General features: G+C 40.9%; 1 protein-coding gene across 2 annotated transcripts in view; it reads right to left on the bottom strand.

Annotated features, from left to right (window-relative positions):
• Positions 1 to 18134, bottom strand: part of EGFLAM (EGF like, fibronectin type III and laminin G domains) — a 73809-nt gene that overhangs the window by 44780 nt on the left and 10895 nt on the right. The window contains exons 2-6 of one of the 2 annotated variants that reach the window (XM_058826956.1): positions 13636 to 13748; positions 11609 to 11692; positions 10460 to 10486; positions 5999 to 6116; positions 5621 to 5756 (exon numbers count right to left, since the gene is read on the bottom strand). In XM_058826956.1, the coding sequence (XP_058682939.1) occupies positions 5621 to 5756; positions 5999 to 6116; positions 10460 to 10486; positions 11609 to 11692; positions 13636 to 13748 (478 nt within the window). The remainder of the gene's footprint in view (positions 1 to 5620; positions 5757 to 5998; positions 6117 to 10459; positions 10487 to 11608; positions 11693 to 13635; positions 13749 to 18134) is intronic. The other variant, XM_058826955.1, reaches the window with a different exon arrangement.

Raw genomic sequence — 18134 nt, forward strand, 5'->3', positions numbered from 1 at the left:
GTTTTAAGTTCATGCATCCAGGCACATTGTAAAGGGGTGGGTGGCTTCAAGTACTCAGAGAGTATTCCAGAGCTTCTGCACCATTTCTACTCTCTCTGAAAGTGGCCTCTTATCAAAGAGAGAACAAAACAAGAAGCTAAACAAATACAAACAACACAATAATGTAAATATTCACTCTAGGCCACCCAAAATATTAAAATTACAGTTTATGAAAGTAAAATAAGGACAGAAATGGCCTTCAGAGAAAATTATTCCAGTGTTCTTGCAATATTTATTACAGGAAATAACCTCCAAGTGCACCCTGAATCTACCAGTGTTTACATAGGACTAGCTGCAAATGTCTCCAACAGTCTTTGAATTAAAAATTATAGCACAAGGCAGGCATTTTGTATTTGTTTATTTTCAGCTGGAAGGAAACACCAAAGTTAATGTATGTTTTCCTTTAGTGGTCAATACAAGATTTATTGATCACTGAGGTTCCATTGCTTTGTGCCAGCATGGCAAATGCAGTTCCCAGCCGCCTGTCTCAAGTGCACAGTGGCACACAGTACATGAGCATTTCATTGTCTTGCTAAAAATAAAAACAAAATCAGACCAATGCACAAGATTTAATGATAGCTAAACAGACCATCTTAAGTCACCCTTCACCACCATTTCCTGGTAGACAGGAGAGCATTTATTTTGGCTGCTTTTCCATTGTTTCCCTCCTCTGAGCTTTTGATGCCTGCGCCAAAATGAAAATATATAGTGTTTTCCAAATGAAAGCTGTTAACATAGCTTCCTTCCAAAGGCTTGCTTAGTAGTGTTTTCAATTTTCCTGTACACATCCTTTTTTGGTTCTAACTCCCATCCAAGGAATTCCTGCTAGCTCGAGAACTGCCTCTTTGCAGCAGATCTTGCTCATGTGTCTACCCAAGTGGAAACAACACGCCTTTGATGAAGAGACCCAAAGGAGGCATTGCGCCCTAAAAAGATTTAGGAGATAACACAAACAGCAGGCTAGTCTTCAAATACACTGACTGTTTCTCCCAACATTTCCTTCTGCAGAAGTTTATAATAAAGGAAATGCCTGCAAACATGTAAGGATCTGCAGCTGAAGGAGGGGGAAAGAGGGAGATTTATCACTTGACCTTTGCTACTTCACCAGAACGCTCTCTGTGTGAACAAAACAGTATGAGATGAAAACATGGCAAACAGATGGGGAAAGGCGCACAGATTCAGCTGGTGACTGCATCCAGGGCAAGCCAGCTCCCATGTTCCCTGAAATGAGAACATTTTGCTGAAAACCGCCTCCATGGCCCTTTTTTAATGTTGTATATCGGTGTGTTGTCAATTTTTACACTGGAAGGGCTCATTCTGATACTATTTTCCCATTTTCCTGCAGCACTACATTCCCCAGCACAGGTCTTTCTGCCTCTGGCCAACAACTTACAGGGCAGCTCCAAACATTGTACCTGTGAATGGGGAAATCAGACAACTTCCATGGATGTTGACTGCTCTTGAAGCTGCAGCTGTGCATCTCCAACACAAAAATGCTATGCAGAAAGAATCTCATGCAAGTCATAGTGGTTTGAAGATAATAAATATATGGCTAAAGCCAAGAGGACTGGATGGATACGAAACAAGGGCAGAATTCCATGCCAAATGTACCTAAAAATTTGATTATTGCTTTATGTTGTAACCTGGGGACTGATTCAGTTCAAGAAGGAAATTCTTTCTGATGCAGGGAACAGCAATTTTATAGTCTCTTGAACTTCCTTTTAAGATCACCTGGAAATTATTTGCAAGGCACCCACTGGCAACCCAATTTTTCTAAGGTTTATGATTGTTCTTCCATGCTGTATTTGTAGTCATCTCAAGAGGAAAATTTATCTCTATAATGGTTTTTAAAAAATATCCCAGCAAGTAATAAATATGATGAAAATTACAATCCATCATCATTTGCTGTGGAAAAATCTCTTGTAGAATATACTGTACCATAACATATTATTTTTATTAACTATTATCATGTCACATTACTGTGACACTTTCTACAAAATACATCAACCAATACGCCAGGTCAACTGTGAGAAAAGGAAAAGTGGACAATTTCAACAACTCATTATCTTGTTAAATATTCTTCTGATGCTTCTAATGTTGTTAAGCACTTCCTCCCTAAAATCTTTCACTCCTCTTTCTTTGCCAGTTACTTTTTCAAGGAGTTAATCTCACATGCAGTAAAGTAAATACTGAGTCATATATGCATGTTTCATGCAATAATCAGGGAAGCAATAATAAAAGGTTTTGTCCTAGACACTGGGAGGTGTCTCCCTGGTCAGATCTGTTGTTACAGATTTTTTGCAAACAAAAGCAAACAATAGTTGTCTGGTTCAGTGCAGTGCCAGAGACAGACAGTTCAGCAGGGAATGGATTCAGGGAGGGATTTTTCTGGGAGGGAGAGAGAAGGCTTCAAACTAATCAAGAAATCTGTGCACAACACTATGCTGAATCTGAACCACCCTAATATCTGAATACTAATAAATCTCCCAGTTTTATCAGCAGAACCTGCCTAGTTCATTGCAGCAGAAGTTTCATGTCACCACCAAGATACTGAAAAATTTCCTTTGCATGCCAAGATTAATGCTAAAAGCTTTTGATTTTGATTTCATCTACATACCAATGAGATGAAAAGAAAGCGACCTGATTGTTTCAGGGCATGTACTGCTGAAACACTTGCGGTTCTGTAGCTGCTACATGGCTATAAAAACTTGTATAATTTAGTCACCAAGTTGAAAAGATCATGTAGGCATTCAACAGATTAAAAATTTGAGTATTTGGAGTACTTGACTAAAAATATCTAAGGCATTTTTAAGAATTAGTTTTGTATAGCCTCTTTAGGAAAAACACCCCAGCTCATATGCTTAAGTCCACAGTCTCGCTTAAGAGGCTTTCACAAAAGCATAACTTTTCATTAAATACTTCTCACCATTTCCAGCAGAATATTTACACTGAGCCTACAAAGTTTTGCAGACACTATATATTTTGGTTTTAACACATTCTATTGCACATTCCCTATGAACTATCCAGTGAAGAGTGAGTCCTACAGTCTCCCTCCTCACTTTCAGCATTTAGAAAAATGGGACTGTGGTCTCCTTAGCATCCTCCTTTAGTCAGCAGCAGAATAGAGCCTGAATCAGGTTCATCTTATATATGAAGCTGCCTGCAGCCCTCCACAGCCTGTGGTGAACCATAAAGTCTCAAGGGAAACCCCTTAGGCAAGTCCTTAAATAAAGCACCAAATTTAGACCCTGAGTAGAGACAGGCTGAAGGGTAGCCAGAGTTCTGATGGGATTCTGGTTGTTTTGATTCTCAAAACAACTAATGTACTGAATTTTCATGAATGTACTGAATTTCCCCAGTATCACAGCTCAGTAACTGAGAGGAATGTTTTGTCCCAACATGTTTTTCCTAAGGTTAAAGTCATAAAACTAATTCTAAGGAGATGGAAATTTCTTAAACAATGTCATAGTTTTTAGACATTTGTGCTATACCCAAGCAAAATTACAGATTTGCATTAGAAACGTATTCGTTTTGCAAAATCACAAGATAATGGTGTATTTCTTTGGCATAAGAGGACTAAATCCTAATTTTTTTGAACAGATTTGTATTCATTTTACATTGGTTTAGTTTACTAGCTTTAACTCATGATAATATATTTTATAGTAATTAAAACTATATGCAGCAAAAGACAACAAAGCTTAAGTTTAAATGTTTACTTCTAACTGCCATTAGGGCTTACGGCTCATTGATTTACTCCAAATATACAACCAAGCTTCCAAGTCTAAGAGACCATAATCCCAAAATTAACAAAGTCACTTTCAACTTAGCTTTAAACCTCAAACTAAACAGTGCAATCAAAACATTTTGCTGTTAGTAAATTCTTTCCCAAAGTCTAAAGCAAATGAGACACTGAAATTTCCATCACTCGCATCTTTCGACCTAAACAGCAGCTTTCCACTCCCTGGCTGAACAAAAACATTCAAAGGTGCACTTTCAGTGTGGTAGATGGAGATGATGGTGCCCACTTCTTCCATTAGCAGGTTTCTGGTGCTATGAAGAAGTGTACACAAGCCTCCAGGTTCCACTTTCCAGTAAAAGCACAGAAGTGATAGAAGTGCAATCAATCAGAACTCAACAAAATCCCTTCCCCATCAACTGAACAAATGAGAGAGAAGAGATGGAGAGAGAGCAAAAAGCTCAGATAAAAATTGTGTTCAAAAAATAGATATTGAAGACATTTCATTGTAGGTCTACAGCAGACATTACACAAAGGAAATAAGTATCTTCAGCCCTCATGTCCTGCCTCGTAATGCATTGAACATAAGAAGACCTCCAACTAAATATGGGGAATTTCATTCCAAATACAAAGTGCGTCAGTTAAAAAGTAGGTTTTCAGTCTGGGTCTTCTTTTTGCTATATCAGTATCTTTTTTGCTATATCAATATCTTCTAGATTGTACCCACACTTTGAAGATCAAGTTCTTCCTGTCTGTTCTAACAACACCAATTTTTTTAAAAAATGACTATGTTTTCCTGAAGAACGATTTTTTTTGACCTTTTACAGATCAGAATAGTTAAAGAATCAATTCTCTCTTCTTTTCCACGAACCTCAACTAAAACCTGTCATCAAGTATTCGCTCAAAGGATTAAAAGGGTGAATTTTACATTCGCTGTAAGGGTAAACATTGAGGCAAACAAAAATAAATAGATCTGTATGCAGATATTAGCTCCCACAAGCATATGAACAGTCAAGTACAAATACTTGTTTATGCTTGCAGATACAATCACCTCCTCCTGACCCTTTTTATGCAGCTTATAAAAGCAATTTGACTGGCAACTTCTGACAGTTTAGTTCTACTGCTGTGAATTTTAAGAGTTCAGCATAAAAGAACAAAAAAGCATCCCACCAACACCCCACTTTCCCCCCCCAAATCTAAACAGTGAGATCAACATTTCATGTAAACTTCATTAGCATTAGCATAACAAAGCAGGTCTAAATCCTGCAAGCTCAAGACCCAAACAACTTTGTGTTCAAGAGGTGTCTGGGTTTGGCACTGGGTGATGTGACTTAGTGGTTTAGGGACTACAATGGTAGTGTTGGGTTGATGATTGGGCTGGATGATCTTGAAGGTGTCTTCTAATATTGATGTTTCTATGATTCCACAACTTTAGTCAGATAAAACTGTCCAACATTCTGATTTTTCAGTCCTTGGATTATTTTCTATAGCAACCTAGGGAAACCACTCCACCAAACACTCTTTTCTCAGCATGGTTTGACAGCATTTGATGACAGGAGAAACTTAAAACTTCATTCACCCAGGTCGTTATTAGAGGGAACAGATCAAATCAGATCTTATTTTTCTTCTATCAGAAAGTACAACTTATTGGTGATTTTATAACAAATTGGATCCTTTCTGGTTTTGTCCTTAAATTTCCATGGTAATTCAGCACATACTGAGAGAAGAACAAAGCATACGATAGACAGTAAGTAAACAAATCATATCTATGTGCAGTTAAGTAGTGCAGTTTAGGTTAAAAAAAAAAACAAACCACTGAAATCCAGACTCCACTAGCACACTTGCCTGATAAACTCCACCGTGTAGTACTGGATGGGGGAACTTCCTTCACTCACTCCAGTCTTCCAGGACAAGGCAACTTCTGAATCAGAGACCACCACAATCTGGGGCTGATAGGGTGGCGCAGGAGGCATGCACTTATCTAAGAAGAAGTGCAAAGGAATAGCATTAGAGAAGCAGCTGGGTTGCTACACACAGAACCCCAACACCCACAGCCTTAGGAATCAAATTCATAGGCTTCTCCCCTCACTCTACTTCCCCTCCAAAACTCTACACTTGTGGAAAAGTACCAGTGAAATACTGTGATACTGCACACGGCAGAGGTTAGGTGTGAGTGCTACAGGCCCTGCCAGTTTTGCAACAGAGCCCTGCAGGCAGAGTTACCTTGGGATAAAGTTGTCACCTCCCTGGGCATGCTGGGGCGTCCTTTGCCCGCCCAGCTGTATGCTCCAACGCTAACACGGTGTGGAGTGCCTGGCTTCAGGTCGCCAATAACAACATCCTGCCAAGTCAAGAGCAGACAAGCACATTGTGACAGCAATTCTGGGTGACTGGGGATGGTGCTGTGAGCTGCGACTCAGGGATCTTACATGGTGTTTTCCCTGTACTCTCCTAGGAAGAGTGTCCCCAGTCCAGCTCAGAAACAACAAACACAAATAGAATCATGTTTCCTCTCAAGCTGCAGCTTTGCCTCAGGGGAATCCACAAGGTTGACCTGGACCCATTTCTCAGCATAACTCATAAGGTTGCAGATCATTTGCATTTGATATCCAGCTTTTTCACTGGTGAAGTCAAAGTCACTATTCCCTCCCTTGAGCCAACTGCTAGCATTTGGTATCAGTCTGGTGCGTTTTCCCCTTTTTTCTTTCTTGTTTGTTTTTATTTCCCTTTTAAATTCAGAGGCCATAAAACCTCCTGAGAGTGAAGCAATTTGATGCAGTGTGAACTGATGATCCTTAATTTCTCACGGAGCAGAGCCCTATCCCATCATCTCTCACAATTTTATGAGCTCAGCTAACAGCCTTGACCTGAAGAGAGCATTTCTCTTATTTGTCCTTCTGCCATAAACACAGAAAGATTAACCCACATACAACTACAGTAAAGGAAGCAATGTTCAGCTCCATGTGAAGAGCTTGGGTTGATGAATACTCTCCAGAGGAGCCTGTTCAAATCTCCCAGAAAATAGGAAACATCACCAAAACGTTACATTTTGTCACTGGCAGCTTCACAGAGCATGGATCAGCCTCAGACATTTAGATCTGATCTTTAATGGTGAATGTGTACATGTGTAAAGAAATTGAGTATTCTTTACATGTAGCCTACCTGGAATGTCTATGTTAATCCCAGATTGATGAATTTTGACAACATTTACAAGGAAACAGAAATATCAGGTTCTATACCACAGGCTGTTCAGGTGTGAAAAATAAGAACTTACAAAAACCCCTGTTTTACAGCTATTATTCTTCTGGTTTTCATTCTCTGATATTAAACACATTAGTCACAGTGAATTTGAAAATGCAGAGCTCTCTTTTTTCTTCATGTTGGAACAGACTTAAATCTGCACTTCCAGTTGCATTAAAATAGTAAACAATCCCAAAATTTTATTAACTGCGAAATTTCCTTTTGATTGTCTTTGGAAAAAAAACACTTCCTCTCAACTCTTTGGGGAACTTACATTATTACTACAACATTGTTCAGCAACACCCTGCCATCTGTCATTTCTCTGGACGTGGTTTTGGAGCTCCAACACTGATTTCCTGTTAACATGGACCACCTGACCACTATCTTGTTTTTCCACCATTCACTCTTGATCTGCTTGAATGATCTGAACAAGTCTGAGATTATAACAGCGCTGGAATAGTAACTGTCCAGAGAGAGGCAGTGAGAACACTCACTCTGAAAGACAAATCTGGGTCTTTCGGTCTCATAGCTGAGGGGACTGAGGTCTTTTACAATGTGATCTGAGAAGCCAGTTGCTGAAAACCCTGTACCTCCACCTGGTGACAGAACAGATGCCCCTGCTCCTGCCTTTCTATCCTCCATGCCATACATACAGTCTGTTTGCCCTTAAACTATGTGCATTTTTTCCTGCCAGTATTCCTCTTAATTACACTCATGCTTACAAGGAAAAATCCTTCATTATCTGTCTTATTATTTTGACACTATTGAGGAACTTGGCCCTTGGAGAGACTTGGATATTCATGTACGTGCCTCAGATTATCACCTTCAGACTCCAGTCTATAATAAACTAAATAGAGGGAATCTCATTGAGTGCCTGGCCAATCAAGATCAAAGCCCTACAAATACCTACTACGGTATTCAACAAGTTCAACGTGTGTGCCCTCAAAATCTCAGCAAGGTGCACTCATGCCTTACACACACGTCTACCTGCCTCTTTCTGGCAGTGCCAGATCACACGAACACAGCCCTGGAACACAGAGTGGGTATCTCTGTGACCAAACATCCAATCTTCAATGGTCAGGACATCAGTAAATAAGTAAAAATTCAGAACACCATCAAGCTACCCTGACCTATGGCAATGCCAGGGAATACCCACCTCACACCAGGAACACTTTCAAATCAGATCCTGGAAAAGAAACTTGTGCCCCACTGTCCAGCAGCCTGGGAGTACGTATTTAATTTCTTTTTTGCCTTATATTTAGAAGACAGGTCTTAAATCCAAGTTCTGTCCCTCTCAGAAGAGACAGAGTGAGCTCACAGATAATGAATTTAGGTAGTATGTAGAAGAGCTCTACCCATCATTTTTGTAGTCCCCGCCTCCACTCAGATTAGCCCTATATTTTGAAGCTTGATGCTCCAAACTCAGTAATGAATTGCTGATGATGCTTCAATAGTCACCAGCCTCACTTTCTTTTCTTGCGCAACTCTCTTGCTAAAATCGTGAAAAATGACATTTGGTATTCTCATTATAATCTCACATTGTTGAATGGGGTGAGGCAATGTGATGCCTTTTCTGTGGTACAGGAGCCAAATTCACTTAGATTATCCCATGTATCTCTCTCTGCCCTGCCATACAGCTTGCCTTCCCTACAAGTGTGTTGAAACTGTTTGTGAGTCTCAATAAACTGCCTCACAGAAACCAGGATTACAAATTGTTTTTCAGAAGAATGTCTGTTTTCATTTTTGTTTTAATCCAAAAAACCATCAAACCCTGGATTACAGAACAGCTGCAGGAACTGAGCTGGTTTTAATGACACTCTCTCCCCTGACGACAATTCCTTCCCTGAACTACTGGTCTCAGCTGGTCACTTCCCATTTTGTACTGGTATGTTCAGCGATTTGACAGGGAGCAGTGCCTGACAGGGCTCTGTGCCCAACCTAAGACCTCCCACCTTTAAAGTATACTAATTTTTATTATTTTTCTTGGTTTTTAGCCATGTGTGCTGGAGTTCCTGAATATTATATCCAGTTAGAACAACTGCCTGTACTAAATGGTACTGCATCTGCACTTCTCCTGGCAGCTGTCATTTACATATTCTCTACTTTATGATGATGTAATACACAATAATACATTATCCACTTTGCTAACACACAGACACATGAACATACACATGCACAGAAACAGGCAGTGCAAATCAGCTCTTTCTACAGCAGTCCCACGTGGCCCTGAGAAGCCTCCAAGAAAGCAGTAGGGTCATACCCAGCACCAGGAGAGGAGCCTTAGTGATGGAAACATTAACTATGCAGACTTAACCACAAAACTATTGCAGATTTTCTATTGAGCTTGGTATGAATACAACAGAAAGCATTGCATCCAGAACACCACTTCCTGGAGGATTAATGACAGCTGGGAGCTGATTAATCCCAGCCATTCATACTTCTCCACAAGTACCCATCAGAAGTGTTATTTTTATCAAGCAGAAAAAAAAAGTGCCCAGCATGGAACCTCAACTCTGCAATGCCATAATCCAAACTCAGTTTAGCTAGGATTGAACCACATAGTCCTGGTTCAAGTGCATCCTGAGGACTCAGCCTCCTGTAGTCCAACCAAACTTCCCTTATTTCAGACCACAAAGCTCTGTGAGCTCCACCAGCTGTGTGAGATTTCTCTGTTCCTAAAACAGCTCTCAGAAAACAAAAATTTGCAAGAGGCTGTTGATGCTCAGGATTTCAGTTAAACACTGCAATTGCTGTCCTTCTCCTATCCAAGCCCGAGTACCTCTCAATTGCTTCCTGCTCACAATACATCCAACCTGTTTACTGCTCACAGGAAGCAGACTGGACTGAGTGCAGGACTGGAAATAATCAATCTGATTAATTCACCAGCTGCAAAGCCATTAAGAGCATTGGTATTTCTTTCAAACTTGTTTTAGACTAGTAGCTAGTCTCCCACTCCTTCCTCCTGGGCGTTGCAAGGCTGGCCTCTTCCTGTGCTCCTCCTCCTCCTTCTTGGCTCTCTCTGGACTGGCTCAGGTTTTTTCCCTCATCATCTCCTCTCCAACTGCCAGACTTTGTTCTTCGCTTTTACTGTCTGTCTGACTACTTGACTGTCCCCATCACTTCTAAATCCTCACTGCCTGGATGTACTTAATTTTTTACACAAATTTACTCCATCAAAACAAGACATCCATAAATACGTCTGATGACTGCGAAAAAGGTTTATCCATGGCTAAAAGGGGAGCTACTTTGCTTACACCTTGCCCAGCCCTGGATTTTGAGCTTTTTGAGGCTACTATCTGCTACATTTTGACCACAAAAGATCATGTATAAGTGCTACACAGAATCAACATTTGAGATTGACTTTTGTGGAGAGACCAAGTCAGAAGCATTAAATCTTATTTTAAATCATATCTGTGACCAAATTTCATGTGAAGCCATACTTACAAAAATTGCTTGTCCTTCAAGTTGACCCTGGGAAAAAGAAAATAGGACTTGTTAAGAACTAACATAATAAAAAGTGATAGCAAAACCCCATAAATAATGGGTCAGGGAATTAAAACAAGACCAATCCTGCAGCGTATTACAGTCTGTGTGGCTGTTAGTCATCAGCATGAGTACTGGGATACACTCTTCTCTCCCAGTATTAAGAACTGCTTCTAGGATTAAGATAAAAAAAAAAAAACAGAACAGTGCTGTTTGATCTTTCTTGGAACTAGCGAGAATAGTTCTTAAGAAACAAAAAAGGTGAGAGAGGAATACAAGGATAAAACTAAGAAGGGAGAAAATAATGCATGAATAAAGAAACAATATATCATGACGGCAATATTGTTTTATTCACTGTGATCCTGGTATCCTGCAGAAGTCAGAATTGACAACCAGAGTGATGGAAACCTGCAGGAAACCTGAGCATCCTCCTCACTCATGTTTCTAGTGAGGAAGTAGGGCAGAAAAAACGAAGGAGGAAAGAGAAGGGACAAAAGGAAAAAAAACCCTGAAGCAAGAATGCAAGGAAGATATAAAAGAAAAAAAATTACTTTAAAAAAATGGAGAGCAATGAGAAAAAGTAGTCCTTTCAATAACAAAATAAACACCAGCAGCTGGGAAAATCTTCTAGAACATGAACTTGCAGAACTGCAACTGAAGTGGCCATGTTTCAGGAGGCCACAGTCTCACACAGAAGCAACAACAGTGTGTGTTAATTCACACAGCTGTGTCAGACACTGCAATACACATACAGTGTAACTGCAGCTCTCTCCAACTGTGCATAGACTCATGCAATTCCACCCCTTCCATGTGTGAAAATGCACGCATTTAAGATTAAAGGTTCTATTTTAGTAGATGTCAAAGGCCAGTACTAGGAAGCTGAGAGCAAGTCCCAGTAGTTTCACATGATAAAATGGTCTGACAAGAAGGAGAAAAAGTGCATCACACAAACACAAAAACATTGTGATTTCCTTTTTCTCAACACCCAGAGCAGATTTGGGGCTTGGATCCTCACCATATTTCACAAAACTATAACAAGGAGACAGTTGCAAGTTTCCACTTGCTTGTTCTGCTCCAGTGCTCTGATTGTTGATGAAAAGAAATACTCACCATGCTAATCATATCCAAACTAAGGGGAACATCATGTGAGAGCTGTTTGACTGCTTTGTCACCTTCAACTTCTGAGTAAAAAACCTGGGGAAGAAGATACAGCCAAACAAGTTAAAGCAATAACTCAGTGTTTCAGAATAACTTGAGAAAGAGTGCACCAGTGCATCATTCTCACACTGACAACAGAATTTGAGCCCATGATCCCCTGCCCTTTCAAATGCAGGAAAAGCTGAAGTACTTTAATATTCCTTACATATTTGCTGGAATTTTTCAGTGTGACCAACGGACACCATCACACAGTGAATATACTTACCCAACGTGAAACACAGTTGTAGTGTTTGTAGCTCAGGCCTGAGCTGATAATTTTAATTGTGCATGATTTGTCTGTGGTTAACGTGGACAGCTGAAGAGTTGTGGGACTAGCCTGCACAACACAGACACCTTACTTCAAGTAAGGCAGATGTTTACATTATGTGATTATGACATTATAAAAATTGCTCTACCACAAAACATCTCTCCATGTCTGTTGCCATGTACTGGAGACTGATGAGACAGACAATCTGCTTTCCTGTGCACAGAGACCCAGAGATGCCAGAGGGGCAAGATACTACAGTGAAGACATTTTGAGTACAACACTATAGATGCTGCTTGTTATTGGTTTTATTAACATGCCACACACCAGCTCAAGGCCTAAAAAAGGAAGTGGAGCTCAGATGCTTGATCTGCATGCATGAGGGGTGGAAAGTGTTTACGACTTAAGTTCCTTACTCCCTGCACCTCTGTTTTTGCAGAGAACGGTGGACCCAGCCACACACAGAGCCCAGCTGAGGCAGGTCCTGGCCACAGCAAGTGCTTTTTGGAGTTTTTGACCACTATAGTCCATAGCTCTTTCATAACAATAAAATGAACTCTGCAGCTGGGCTGCTCTGGTGTCATTGACAAGACTGTGGGATAAAGAAGCATGCGTACCAGAAATACCTACTGCAGTATTTTTCTCATTCTTTTAGTGTACATTATTGATAAGGTACTCAGTAATATTCTCCTTCCCACTTTTTTACAAAGCACTGAATTTTGGGTATTTTTATTCCAGGAAATTTCAAATCCATCCATAGAAAATACTAATAAGAAAAACTGCTTTTCATTTCTTTCTGTTGTTTTTGTCGAAGGGGAAAGCAACACATTCTAGTCAACATCTCCCATCTTTGGTGCTAATTTCCCACTAACTAACTTCCATTCTGGGAGTGAGTCTCATTGCCATGGAATACCTGTTGAAGAAATACCTAACAAAAATGAATGAATGGCATGTTAGTGTTCATTGTTCTTCTTGCACACTGAAATACAGTAACCAGTTTAGCCTTGCCCTCCTGTTTTGCCCTATAGGCAGAAGGTAACATGGCAGAGGGTTGATGGGGGTCAGAGATTTCTTTATAAAATTGCTGATTACAACAAGAAAATCATTCAGCTTCTTTAACAGAAACTGACTTCTGAGGTAGGGGGAAATAAAACAGCATCCTTTTGGTATTTATGGCTGTAGGTGGGTTACCAGGGATTCTACACAGTACAGTGCCAATCCAGGAAGAGACTCCATGAAACGCTCCTTACCTTGTACCTGCTGCCACTCTGGGAAATTTTAGAGGCTTAGATATTCCTACTGAAGTAATCCTCAGGATGGAAGTACAAGTCAAAGGACCTGCATGGCCCTCACTTGCACAGTGTAATATCAACTCGCTCTGCTCTACCTTACTGTTTTATCAGCTGCAGAGAGCACTGAGAGCCCTACAGGAAAACCGCAACAGAAAAGCAATCCATATCCACTGCAGGCCCGTGGTATCCAACCCAAATTCCCATCATAGCTTGTTTCCAAAACGCAAGGAGCTTGTTTTTCAAGGTTACAGCTCAATCCACTCAATCCCACTGTCCCCTGGCCACTTTCTGGGCAGTGTCACTGTTTGTCAGGAGAAGGAGCTGTCCCACTGGTTTCAGTGTGTGCAGTCTGAGGCCAGGCAGCAGCAGAGAGCATCACTTACCGTGTACCCTGTGATGGTGCTCGCGTGCTGCTTTGGCATCTTCCATTGCACGCTGAACGCTGTGCAGTTCAGTGAATCCAACAGAATATCCAGAGGAGGCCCCAGCCTATCTGCTAAAAAACAAAATGGTGTTGTATAAGGAGCCATAGGACAAAACCCTTCTCCTTTAGCTTCCTGGCATGTATGTCTTTGAAGAACAGGTCTGTGCTGCCATTATTCCAAACTATCAAACAAAGACCACTACTCAGATTGGACTTGTGTGCCCCTTTTCCCTCTCTACTTCTGCCTTCCAAGGTAGCAGTGGAACAGCAGGAGAGGGAGAGCAAAGAAGGACATTTCCTCAGTGGGCAAGCTGTTGCTTATCTTAGGAGCACCCAGTGCTTCAAGCAATGCCATTGAGCAACTTGTAGGCTTTTAAATGTGTTCCTGAAATGCTGGGTACTAATCAGGACCCAAAGACAGGGTCATTCACACATTCATGCTGCTTGTACAGTCTGTGGCACAGATTCAGACTACTGGGAAGGTCTCCCAGGAATGGTCTGGAAGACAGCACAGCCCACACAGCACATCTGTAAGTCAGTATGGACATCTCTGGGGAAGGGAATCCCAACTGTGTGGCAGACAGGCAAACTATGCCATGTTCCCTGGGCCCTCGCACATTTTCTTCATTAGCATGGACTTAGTCCTATGGTTTCCTGCTGGTTCCAGGGGCTCCAAACACAGCACATACCACCTCCTATGCTCACCTTCTGCCCTGCCCTGCGCTCAGCAGTTGCTGAGTGTATGGTACCATACACCACCTGCTACCTAAAAGAGTGGCAGGGATGAGCAGCCAGGGCTGGGGTATCAGTGTCCACTTAAGAAGCATTTCACATTCAGAAAACAGCTTTCCAATCTTCACAACACCCAATAAAGCAAATTAGCATTTCAGCTGCATTAGTAATAAGGAGGAAAGAATACCCCCTAAACATTCACTCTTAACATATTCATAGCATCCTTGTATTACTTTCTGGAGAAGCTCTATGAGACAAGTTTGCTGGAAGGCATAGTTGCCTAAACAACAAATTTTAACCAGCAATGACAAATAGTCATGTAAGGCAGGCTTCAAATTCATATTCTGAATGCATTATAGGCCAATAACATTATTTACTGAAAGTATTTGGTGAATAATTTGGAACAACAAATAAATTTGAACAAAATGGAATCCATTTGCAGACTACCTACAAACAGAGAGACAACATCTGTTTAATAAGGAGCCACATAATGAATTATTCACTCAGCCCTAGAAAACACTACTATCTCTAGGTTGCAGATGATGAAAGAGACACAGAGAGCCAAACAGTGACCTCAGTTACACTGGCCTATAAATTGTCACTGTGGAGTAAATACAAAGCTAAGTTTTGCCTGGACTCAGTCAGGGAAAACAAGAGCAAGGAGCCAGAGAGGCCTATGTTTTTATCCTTCCTGTTTAGTTCTCCCTAGAAGTTAGGGAATTCCCCTAACACAACAGGGATATGGCTGGATACTTGCTTGGGAACCAGGCATAAGCACCATCAGCCCTAGCACTGTCTTGGCAAGCAGCCTCAGGTGATGGCCAGCTCTCACCACATCACTGCATCCTGCCCTCCCCATGACAAAGCCGACAGACAGGCAGGCACATGGCACTCAGGCTGCTGGGGACCTGCTGCCTCATGCCCAGACCAGAGGAAAAAGAAAGCCAGTGGCAGCTGTGACCCATACACAGAGTTATTTCCTGGGGAGGCTAGAGGGCAAGAAAGAGAGGAGTATCTCATGCAGCATGGCAGTCCCACAGTCCTCTGCTGTCACTGCTCCCAGCCTGACAGCTCAGTGATGTGCACCTGGGGATTCAGAGTCACTTCTGGCTGTCAGAGTTTCACACAACCTGGCAGAAAGTAAAAAATGTCAATTTCTGGACTGAACTTTCCTTTTGCAGCCATGGCAAAGTGACGGCAGGATCTGACACAAGCATTGTTTATGGCATTGAGTTGCAGGAGATGTCATGGCTTTTGAACAACCGTATCAAAGTGGTTTGTCAGCTGATCACAACTGCTGCAGCACACGTCACTGCTCTACTGACAAGTCATTTTGAGATAAATGTGAACTTAATGTATTTTGCATGATTTTACAGAGCATCATGTATTAGGCGCAGTAAAAACAGATATTGAATATGATCTAAATATTTATGTCTTTACGTCAAATGTCATGTTTAGACTATTAAAAATAATGAAGTTTTCAAGGGTAAAGCTCTTGGGGTATTTGTAGTTTCTCCTGCAACTGGGGTCAGAAGTACTCTTCTCAAAACTCAGCAGGAAACCTCTGTAAATCTGGTAGCACCACGTACAGTGCAAAACCATAACAGAACCTCCTCCCCTCCACACCCTGTGGACTGGGAATCTGCAGACAAGGGGGGTGAGACATATCCACTACTTGTACATGTTCTGAAGATCTGCCTGAGTGATGATCACCCTGCCAGAGTCCTCTGCAGTTGGGTCCAGTGAATACCTAAGAAGGCATGGAGATTGGCTCTGATCACAAAGAACAAGGAGCCAATTTATATAAACAATAAACACATCTTGTACAAACACAGTCATCCTCCTTTCTGGCCTATCAGGCACAGACAGTTTGATATTGTCCAAAATGCTTTTATGGTAGTGGAAGCAATGACCCCCGTGCCATGCAAAGAAGCTATTAATCAAGTAGGAGCACTCTCACATATATTTTGACTATACATTGTGAAAGTATATCAAACACAAGAACTTAATGAGGATTTATCCATAGATAAACAATGTTGAGTTGACCATGTTGTGTTTACTTTTCTGCTTACAGCTACTTTCCTTCCCTTTTATACATGTCTTTGGCTCTGTACTTCTAAAAATATGCAAAAACCACCAAACCAGTGAAGAAGTCACCAAACAAGTTCTCCAAGTAAGCTGAAGAATACATAAGCACTCTCCCTGAGATGGAATAAATTTTTTCCATTTCAAAATAATGACCATGATTTAAATTTTTGCTTCACAGAACAACTCAAAAATGGTGAAAATGCTCATGCCATCAATACAAATGTCACTTCCAGTGTGGCTCTCACTGCTACATACAACAGCCTCTACCCATATATTAAACGCCCATGGGCTACCATCAGGGTGGCCAGAGGATAGAATGTGTGCCTCCTGGGAATGGCACCCATTCTGGGTCAATTAGTGTTGTTAACCTTTACTGCAATGAAGAGATTAAATTCTTTGCTTCGAGGGTGGTGAGGCACTGTCACAGGTTTCCCAGAGAGGTTGTGGATGCCCAAATCTTGGCAATGTTCATGTACAGGTAAGATAAGTCCTTGAGCAACCCAGCCTAGTGGGAGGTGTCCCTGTGGCAAGGAGATCAGGATTAGATGATCTTTAAGGTCCCTTCAACCGCATAACATTCCACCATTCTATGATTCTATGTACCACTGGATGCTCCTTGCCATTCATCACTGAACCCACCAGCAGAAATGTCTCTTCTGAAACAATATGCAAATAATTCACTGATACAATCCACATGCAATAATACAGTAACATATTTAAGATGAAACAGAGGGTTAATTTCATCTTTTTGAGTTTTTAGTCTGGAAAAGCAAAATCTTTATACTACATTTTCTGTACTACACCTAACAAGAGAGCAGAAGTAAAGGAACGAAGGTAAGCATTTCACTATTTTACTTCTAAATCTCTGTGAGTAACAGCTAGGATGTACTGATGGAAGAGCTCCCTATTTTCCAGGTTGAAGTGTCTCCCACTTGTGTCCCATGAAACAAGTGAAATTTGTTGATGAAATGCCAGTTTTCACTACTAACATGATACAGTGTAAGAAAATAGGGGGGAAAAAGCTCAAGAAAACCTATTCAAACTAATTCTAAATTGAAGTTTTCAGGGAAAAAAAAAAAAAAAAACAGTTTCCAGAAATACCTCTGAATTTTTTCTGTTTGAAACATTATTTGTGTTCACCAATTCACAAACGAACTCACCATGAATTTTATTAGAAAAGTGTTTTAACATTGTAATAGCTGCTTTTGAGGGAAAAAAGCTTGTCCATTCCAAGAGGTGAAACAAAGTGTAGAACAGCCTATTCACTCACTGAAATATTGGTGAAATTCTTATTTATTAAACAATAAACAGTGATAAGGTCTTTTGCTTCCTTCATTTTACAGACCAAAAGTTATGCAAACACCACAGTGGAAGGAAGACAACATGACAAACTGAAAAGGTCAGGAAATTCTAAATTAAAAAAATATGCCATCTTTAAATTTCTTTGAAGCCTCTTCCAGCTCCCACTGCCCAGCAGCAGTACATAAGAGAGCAAGAATTTCGCAGCCACAACTACAAAGGACAAGGACTTGAAACTGGAAAATCTCAACCAGCCTGTCCTGGTTCTGCACCCGGAGCAGCAACATCCATGCACCAAAAATCCTGATTGTAGTTTCTCTGAATGAATCACCTACCACT

This window comes from Poecile atricapillus, chromosome Z, assembly GCF_030490865.1.
Source record: "Poecile atricapillus isolate bPoeAtr1 chromosome Z, bPoeAtr1.hap1, whole genome shotgun sequence".
Taxonomy (NCBI): Eukaryota; Metazoa; Chordata; class Aves; order Passeriformes; family Paridae; genus Poecile; species Poecile atricapillus.